At 36.0% G+C, this 9589-nt stretch overlaps 1 protein-coding gene across 2 annotated transcripts; it reads right to left on the reverse strand.

Moving 5' to 3' along the window:
* Window positions 1–292: 292 nt before the first annotated feature.
* On the reverse strand, window positions 293–7311 carry LOC105176840 (uncharacterized). Of its 2 annotated transcripts, XM_088877344.1 has the most exons (5): window positions 6885–7311; window positions 6753–6804; window positions 6027–6648; window positions 878–3717; window positions 293–788 (listed from the first exon to the last, which is right to left on the reverse strand). In XM_088877344.1, exons 2-5 carry the CDS (start codon window positions 6782–6784, stop codon window positions 764–766), a joined length of 3519 nt encoding a protein of 1172 aa, XP_088733470.1. In that variant the 5' UTR covers window positions 6785–6804; window positions 6885–7311; the 3' UTR covers window positions 293–763. The 2 variants fall into 2 exon arrangements, with proteins under 2 accessions (XP_088733470.1, XP_011098069.1); XM_011099767.3 differs by having other exon boundaries at window positions 6753–7311.
* Window positions 7312–9589: the final 2278 nt, after the last annotated feature.

Consider the following 9589-nt stretch of genomic DNA (forward strand, 5'->3'; position numbering starts at 1 on the left):
AGAATAAGGAGGTTAATTTGGTAAATAAAATAAATCACGAGGGGTTTTCATTTCCTATCAAAGAGAGATAAGTTGCATTTAACCCATTATGGAATACACCTGACATGGAAAAGCATGTTTCAGAAAATACAAACTCATACACTTAACACAAATACTCTACTTATGCAGTCAGGATCAAAGATATCATAAACTACACTACCTTTCCCAATAGATTAAAATGAAGTGAAAAAACATGAGCAGTTTCGTTACAGTGATCATGATATATGCTATTCAGGAGGGTACAAGAAGTTCATCACAATGGAGAATTTTTTATTTAAGTCCAGAAAGTAGTTTACTTGAGACCATTTTAAACATTGGAAAGAAAGCAAATAGTTGAAGTAACTTGTAGTCCAGCATTAATATCTTATCCCTTTTTCCCGTTTTTGAGCCGTGCACATAATTAGCATTAGTACTGCTTGTAATATGACAAAGATACTGTATAAGCAATTCCAGAAAGGAGATGACAAAATATACAAAAGGGATAGCCTCCAATGCACTGTCAACAAAGCCCAGTGGATTCTTACCAGAATTAGTTCTGCGATAGCTCCAGCTCTTGATCTTCATGGTTGGCATTCCTATCTTCTTATGCTCAACAAAGAGTTAGTCTCAGTGTCTTTTTAGGCATAATTTGCATAAGAATCAGATATGTTGCTGGATAGTTCCTCCTACTTCGGCTTTGGTGGATAGCAGTTGTTCCATTGATGTTGAATCCTTAGTAGGAATATTACAACTCGAATACAGGAGTCTTCCTGCTTCATAACCAATTGATTTAGATAAGTGGACTGTGGGTATCCTGAACAAAATTGAAGGTTGACTAATATATTGTTGGCAAACTTACTCTGAAAACCTGAAGACACTGGCCGAATTTTCAGACTCTGAAAACCTGAAGCCTGTGGTTGTTTCAGAGAGAGAGATGCTTGAATCCGTAGAACTGGAGTTACTGTGATCTATTTGTTGGCATGCCTTGAGTATATGCTTTGCACCAGCAGTCAGCTTGACTGGACGGGTTCTTGCAGTATCAGCGTAGGAGGAATTCGTCCAAGGGTGAGTTATTTCTTCATCCTTATCAGCCCCAGATTCACCATGCATCATAGTCTTTGTTTTCGTAGCTAAACATGATTCAAATGCTGTTTCAGTATTTCGACCACTGCCCTCCCAAGTAGCACAGGGCTTTTCTATGGAACATTGAAAATGTTGATGAAAGCCCAAGCTCGGCACCTTTAAGGACCTAAAGGGAACATTTGATATAGCTAAAGGCCTTCTTCTAGATTTCTTGCCATTATCAAGAACTCTAATATCAATTCTTGAGTTGACCCGATCTTTGCTTTTCTTCTGCTTTCCATGTCGTTTCTGCACAGAACAAACTGGTAAGGCAGTATGCTGAGGCAACGAAGTAGGAGCCAAGGAAGCTGGAGCTGTAGAACTCTGCAAATTAAAGCTGGTGGGGAGAGGACTGAACTGACAAAAAGCATCGGGTTTAAGAGACACCGAAGAGTCGGTCCCATGACTAGCTCCAGGCATCAGATATGGATGACTTAGTCCCAGGCATTGACTATTTTTACCCCAATGTGTTCCTTTTGAACAAAATGGAGGCTGATTCACGGAAGATCTCCAATTCCAAGAAGATTTGGCATGCCTGTCAAGATCCGGGTGCATGAAGGGAAATCTGATGGCTGATACTTGAGAATGAGGAGGAATCTGCTCGTTTTTCAGTTGAATGACATTTGGCCCAACGTCAGGAAATACTTCCTGATGACCAGCTGTTTGTGTGGGGAGCTCAAGGCTAAACAACTGAGATTTATGTCCACTCATGAAGGGCCCAGAGAAAAAACATTCCTTGTTGTAAACTTCAGGTGATGTACCTGGAGATAAGCTAGGAACTAATTTCTGAAAAGGGTCGATTTTTCTTGCAACAAAAACACTCTGGTATATCGAGCCAGTTTGGGAATCAAACTGAGGGAGATTATACATGCCTTCTGATCGGTGGCTGACTTCAACTTCCGATGGACAAAACAAAGTCTCCCTAAATTTCGCTAAAGACGGTTTATTCTGACCATGTACGACAACATTGCTGACAGAATGATTTCCAAAATGAAGCTCGTCAACTATGTGCTTATCCTTCCAAATATGTCCATCCTCAAATCCTTGAAAGCCACTTCCACCAACTATAAACTCTTTACCCATCAAACGCATTCTTGATTGAATCTTCTCATTTCCAGGACTCTTCTGTATTGAGTCGTGAAAGGAATCATCATTTATTTTAAGAAAATCAGCATCAAGATTTGTTGTCCTCTCTCTTTGAGATTCAGTGATATCTTCTAATCTTGATGGAATAACAACTACAGGATTCTCTTTCACATAGTCCTTGATAGGGAACAAATTCAACTGGTTCCTTGAGGATGTTCTACAATCCAAATTTCTGCTCTGTGAGTGATGACCCAAGGATTTTGTAAGGGCATTGCTTGGCAGAGATAAGCTAATGGCATGAACAGCACCAATTCTTGAATTCATCGTCTGGTTAAAGTCCGTTTTAACACTTGAAGTCGATGTGATCAACTCTCCCTGTGAATTGAGAGGCAACCCGACAAAATCTTCATGTATGTCATGTATTCTCCTGCTCCCACAAATATTTCCAGCCAGGTTCCCGTCTTGTGGAGAATCACTAGCGTACAGGAACTCCTTGGGAGAAAAATACGGAAATGTTTGAAACTGGAAAGATTGGGCATTATTAGTTACTGTGCTTTGGGCATTATTAGTTACTGTGCTTTGTGAGGAAGCTTCAGGTATTGAAGTATCCTTATAAGTTTTCTGATAATCCTTGAAACACACAGGAGAAAATAAGGGACTAGGACTCCCTAAATCTTTGATCAGTCTCCGACGGGTATAGTTTGCTGAATTACTCACCAACTTGACATTTGGACTGTTGAAGTAATCCTCCCGAGGCATGCAAGCTAATCCATGAGGACGAGCATAGATTGGATTACATGGAGCATCTCTGAAGCCACTGTCAGGCAGATGCCTATTAATGCCACTAGCTGTGCGTCTCTCTGAAGCTAAAAATCTGCTAAACAGTTCCTCTTCATTGTTCTGCGTCGTCGAGGAAGTCGGATCAACAATACATCTAACAAACTGCTCCTTACTTACAGGTCCAGCCTTGACTTCCTTTTCCATTCTAATATGGACACTCTTACTTCCACTGGTTCCCAGAATAGGTGAATCTTTCCCCGGCCCCTCAGCATGGTGAATATTGCTCGTATCTGAGCCACACACCTCCTTCAACTCGAGACATTCTATGAAATGAGATGGTTTTGTTCTCAGTCTAAGTATGTCATCCTTGTCTGAGAAAGTAACATGTTTAGTTGCCTTTTGTGTGCTACAACGATTCACTTGAGAAGCCTTCTGCAAGATACAACTTGTTGGCTGATATCGAGATGATTCTTTGGTATGAATCTTTAAAATACTGCGCAGAGGAAGCCCCGGATGTTGGTTTTCTTCAATCAACTTAAAAGCTTTACAAGACATGGTTTTGTTCTCCGCATCGAGATGTTGAAGTCTTGGTTTTCTCTTGAGGATCACTGCACAATCACGTATACCATTTGCAAACTCCTTACTGTATGATGAACTTGGATTTCCAATAACTTTGTCTGGAGCTCCTGGTTTGAATTTAAAAGAATTCTCCTGAAAAAGGTTAAGAAACATATGGCAAGATGAAAATCTAACCTCATAATGTAATAATACAACCGTCAAATTTCTTAAATAAAAGATAATTATGTACAATCCAGTATGTATCCATGAATAGTAAATCTATACTTTTTTCCTCATCAGAACAAAAAACTCGGTAATGTCTGATGTATATGAAAGGAAAAACACTAGACCAGCCATATATAATAACTACCAGAGGCAAATAATCAAAATTAGACCATCATCTAATACAACATAAACCTATATATGTTTTCACTTAAATAAATTATACCTGAAGTGACATATTCCACACTGGAATATCAGATGGGCAATGAAATTAGGAATGTGCTGAAATGCCAAGGGGCACTTATAACATAAAAAGATTTTTTTTCTCCGAAACCTGGCAATTCCTTATCTTAATTCATCTTTGTGCAGTCAACCAAGACAGAAATACAGTAAGTTTTGGGTCTTTTCACAAACCATACAATTATAGCTTAGCTTTTAGATATTAGATTTGCCTCTCACGTTTGGACCATGACCTGATAAACTGTGGAGATATTGTGATCTAGTAGATTGCTGTTGTGTTCAGACCTATTATTTTATGTGTGAACATCACAACAAAGGTTCTATACTTCAACCTTCTACTTCACTAAGGCATTATTTTCATGCGGTTCACAGAAAAATGTTCACATATATACTGAGATATATTTACAACCATCTTCCTTGTGATCATTTCACTTTTCAGGATTAACTCATTTTGAAGGATCCATTGGAGAAAATACAATGCATTTCATTAACAAAGCATTGGCTGCACTGATGAATCTGTCAACCGATCGGCATACAGATTTCAATTTTCTCTATGGCCTCTTTCTTTCGTGAAAGTATGCCGATCATCCTCCACTAGATTGACGTAATCACATGGATTAGAAACAAATAGATCACTTAACTCTAACATGCTACATTGACTTTACTGAACAACACCACTCGAGCTCCTTTTTATGTCAGGCTATTTAACTCCCTCGTTCAGGCGGAGTTTTCCCAACTAAGTAAGAAAATAAAGTTGCAATGCTACAGAAACCTCCTTTCTTCAACTAGCACCAGTCTATAGATTTTCAACAGGCTTATCAAGGATGGTGCAAACATGCATTCCAAAAGAATTCATCAAGACGGAATCTTAATGACCCACTCTTTCGTGACCCAAGAAAGCTACAACTTATTGCATAAAATCACTTAGGCTGAGAGAACATTTTAACTGTATTATATGTTTGCAAGTATTTATCAAGACACTTCACTATTTTAGACAAATTGAGCCACTAATAAGTCGTAAAAACAGCTTAATCCAAATGCATATTCATGCCACAACATGAACTGCGAATATCTGATTATCACTATGATGCTTTTGATAGCACTAATATTCTGCAAACACGGTACATTGCTCTAATCTTTTAATTGCGACAAGCACTTCAGGCCAGAAGTCAAAAGAGTGACTCAATTGATTTCACAAACCTTCAAGTTTCATAAAATATGTAATTCATCCCACAGTTCTCACCTTCTACAACTGCAATTGATTTCATAAACCTTCACACAGCTTGCTAACCAATTCCACCACGGTAAAAGCCAATTTTCACGTTCAAAAACCCTTGCTTATACAAGTACTCCTCCCAAGATCTGAGTAAACTCAGCTAAAGAAAAAAGCCAAAGAGAAAATGGAGCATTTTCTAAATTCTTAGGCCCATAATAAGGAGAGCAGAAGATCAAAATTTGGGCATCTCACCCGTATTGAAATACCGCCATGACAATGATTGCTCAAGAGAAAACATAAGCACACAGTAGAAAAAAACAGCATAATTAATATACAACGCTTTCGACCTCATAAAATATTTCTGTCCAACCCGTACTGCACAGCTGGAGTACCATAACCTCTTCCCTAAGCTGCTCCAATCTTCCTAACAAGAGAACCCCATTCTCCTGTTTTTTTTTTTTTTTTTTACTTTTATCTCTTTATCCTGAATCCCATTGCCACACAATCAAGTAGAATAAACAAAGTTATTGCTTTCATCTTCAAAGGTATACAGTCCCCCAACCAGCTTTTTCAGGCACAGCGTTGTAAAAGAGACCGGAAATCAAGCTTTCAACTATAAAGAATCGAGAAAACTGTAGACACCCTCTATATTTTATGCTGGAAATAACATATCTAGATCACAAATTCAGCAAGATCTGATGTACAATTTCATGCTACTAAACAATCTAATGCATTTACAATTAGCATATATAGCAAACAAGATATGATTATCAAAACTACAAACCTTGTTTGGAACTGATAGATCCATACTGTCATCTCCTTTCTGGGCCTTCTTCTTCTTGATTTTTTTGATTACTCTCTTTGCTTTCCTCAAGGTAATAATATCCGTATTCTCCATCGTCTTCTTCTTCTTCTTCTCGTTTCTCTTCCCTTTGAGTCCCCAGTTAATATCCTCATGATAAGAATTGTTGGAACTGGAAAACCCATCTTCTTCTATGCTTTCCTCCTCCTCCTCCTCCTCCTCGCTGCTAACTCTCTCAACCGGCGGTGCCACAGCGAAGATCTCCATGATTGACCTCTTCTTGGGAGCCTTAGACTTACCCCTTAAGGACTTCACCTTTACTACTTCCATGACTTCTTCAACATCAATATCAGACTCCTCCGCATCCCCATCTTCATTTCCCAAAGAGGTTTCTCCCCTTTCTAGCATCTTTTTCTTCTGCTTTTGAGACCTCTTAACGGTCTCAGCCGATTCTAATTGCATATATTCGAGCTCATCAAGCCACCAGGTGAATTTCTTGACAGCGATCGGAGGGAGCAAAGACTTTACAGTTTCTTCACTGGTGGTCTCATCGAAGGGCCAGCATTTCAACACGTTTACACTTCTCATCCTCGACACATATCCTCTGCAAACAAACACCAACGCACCACGACGCAAACGATTATCGAGAAAACCCACCACGCGGAACGAAAGAAAACCCGGGAAATTAACAGTATTTTAACGACTTACCTGATGGAGAAACCCTCTTGCAATGCCTCCATGGCCGAACGCTTCCTTTCACCTAGAGAGAGGAAGTGAGAGAAAAAAGGAGGGCGAGAAAAGCTAGCGACAGTAGGACTACAAATAAACAAATAAACTTACAAACATGTAGAGAAGTGGTCAAAAAAACCAAACAAGAAAAGAAAAACCAGTGAAATTTCAGGATGGTGAGCAGCGAAAGCAACAGACTTTTCACAAGAACAACACACCAGCTGCCTAGAGAGAGAAACTACCAAGAACTCGCTTCTCAGCACCTACGTACAATACCCAGAGACCGAAACACAAAACTACACAACTACAAACTGCACAAGAAAACCCATGCTATCCACGAGGAAGAAACATCAAAATGGAGATGGAAACGGGTAGTAGAGAGAGACGAGAGCGTTTAGTTTGGAGTTCTTGAGGTACTTTTTTAGAGAGAGAGAGAGAGGAAAGAGAAAGAAAAGTGTTGTAGAGAGAGGAGAGAAAGGGAGTAGGGAATGAATTGTTTATGGGTTTCCCTTCCCGCTTGGAGGGTAAGGGCGTGGTGTGTATGATGTGGTGTCAATCCCTATTTTCAGCTCTCCCCATTTACGACTGAAAGTGACCTATGAGACCCCATCCCCACCACCACCACCCACACCCACACACCCATCCCATGTAAGTATTAAAGTACATATCTCATCTCTCTCTCTCTCTCTCTCTATATATATATATATATGTTTTAATAATTTAATATAATATATATTAATTTTTGCAGTATAATCAATATATATGTATAATTTATTTATTATTATTTTTTTATTATATAAAAGAGATGAAAAATAAAATGAATAAGTGATTATAACCAATATTTTTTTAGCAATTTTAAATGTGGTTCGATATTTGATTGAAACAGATTGATAAAAACTCGATTTATGAAACTAAAAGACCAAACTTTAATAAAAAGATTGCTCGGAAAACTTTGAGACTCAACTCAAACAAGATTTAATAAGTATGAAAGTTTAAAATTAATTAAGAATATTAAATATTTAAACTCGACTCGTGTTTGACAAATTAAAACTAGATTTAATTAACGATCAAACTAAATTTAAACACGAATTTTAAAACTCGATAATAATTTAAACAAGTTGAACAATATTATGTTAAGCTCGACCCAAATGATTATTTGTAGCCCTACGACCATTAGAATATTTTGAATAATATTTTTTTAAAAAAAAATGATAGTCATTTTGTGTAAGAATAAACATGTGGGTCATTATATAGATGATTCTTTGATGAGATAATTAGATTATTATCATTTTAATTAATTTAAATTAAAAATTATAAAATTATCGATCATCTAAAAAATACATATATATCTTAAGTATCTCGTTCGATTTTTTTTTTTTCTAAGCGTCTAGCTGAATTTTAAGTATCTATTTGAATGGACGGATTTGAATTTGAACGAAAAATGTGATGAAAAAATCAAGTTCATATTAAATTGATATTTGAAAATTCATGGCCTTGCTACTACATAAAAAACATCTTTTATTATATGAAATTGTCATTTTGTTATTATTAGATTAAAATCATCATCTGCAGATTTATTTATCCAAATAATATATAAAGGAATTTATAAGCATTTTACATGATCTTATATTTTGAAAAATATAGAAATATTAAATTTTATATTTCATAAAAAAAAACTCTTATTAAGTGTTTATTTTTTAAAATAAGAATATATGTAGAATTTATAAAGTATTAGTAATAATCTTATTTAAAAAAAGTAGCTTAAATGCATGATTTAGCTTATTCGGCGTTTGTATCCTTTAACTTTCTATAGTAGTATGCATTTTGGTCTTGCATCTTTTTAATTATCGTGATTTCGGTCCCTTTTTCACCAGAGTTTACCTCCACTGGCGAGAATGGTGAACTCCAGCAAACAAATTATTGAAATTGCAGAAACTAAAATGATACAGGATCAAAATACTACCCTAAAAAGCAAAAAGACAAAAATGTATATCCAATAGGATCACTTGCCCTAAATTTAAAAGGTCGCATGAGATGCACATGCATTTTTCCGACAAGACCAGCGAATTCCACCATAAAAAGAACAGAATCGCCAAAACTAAAAGGACTAAGGACCAAATTACTACTTTGAAAAATTAAAAAACCGACAACGCCCGATGACTTAAATTATGAGATCAAAAATACATTTAATTTTTTTTAAAAAAAACTATATATTATATCTCAACATCTAACTATTTATTGTTCATTTTTTAAATATTTTATAAATTTTCAAACATTTCAATATTTTATAAATTTTCAAACATTTCAATATTTTAAAATGTTTGGTAATTAGTGTAAATTAATTAATGAAGACACAACTACTCAGGAGACAAATTCCTTTAAACCACACCAAGTGAAATAATAATGTTGTTGCTTTACTTAGTACTTTATTAGATCTGTGATGCAATCTAAACAAAACTATAAACATATACACTGAGAAACTAAGCATCATTGATGTGACTCAATCAACTTTACTTCAACCCATAAAAAAATTATGTTCAACAATGCTAATACTCACCAACCAAGCCCATGTATGTGTGTATATATATATATATATATACACACAAGGTGAATAACAATTTATCCCATGTGATATTAAAAAGGAGCACGTTATCTTCTTATGAAAAAAATATAAAAATTTACTTACTTTCCTATATTTTTTAAAATAAAGCAATTTATCCCCTTATATAAGGAAGGTAAATTGCTCCGTTTTAAAAATCATAGGAAGATAAATTGTTGTATTTTAAAATATATAGGGAGGTAAATCGCTATTTGTT

This window comes from Sesamum indicum, linkage group LG13 (assembly GCF_026168435.1).
Source record: "Sesamum indicum cultivar Baizhima isolate 11 linkage group LG13, ASM2616843v1, whole genome shotgun sequence".
Taxonomy (NCBI): domain Eukaryota; kingdom Viridiplantae; phylum Streptophyta; class Magnoliopsida; order Lamiales; family Pedaliaceae; genus Sesamum; species Sesamum indicum.

Coding starts and splice junctions, on each gene's coding strand:
- LOC105176840 (XM_088877344.1), bottom strand. CDS start 6,784: ATGGAGGCATTGCAAGAGGGTTTCTCCATCAG. Junction 6,649..6,752: donor CAAGAGGGTTTCTCCATCAG/GTAAGTCGTTAA, acceptor GTTTGTTTGCAG/AGGATATGTGTCGAGGATGA. Junction 3,718..6,026: donor ATCTATCAGTTCCAAACAAG/GTTTGTAGTTTT, acceptor AACCTTTTTCAG/GAGAATTCTTTTAAATTCAA.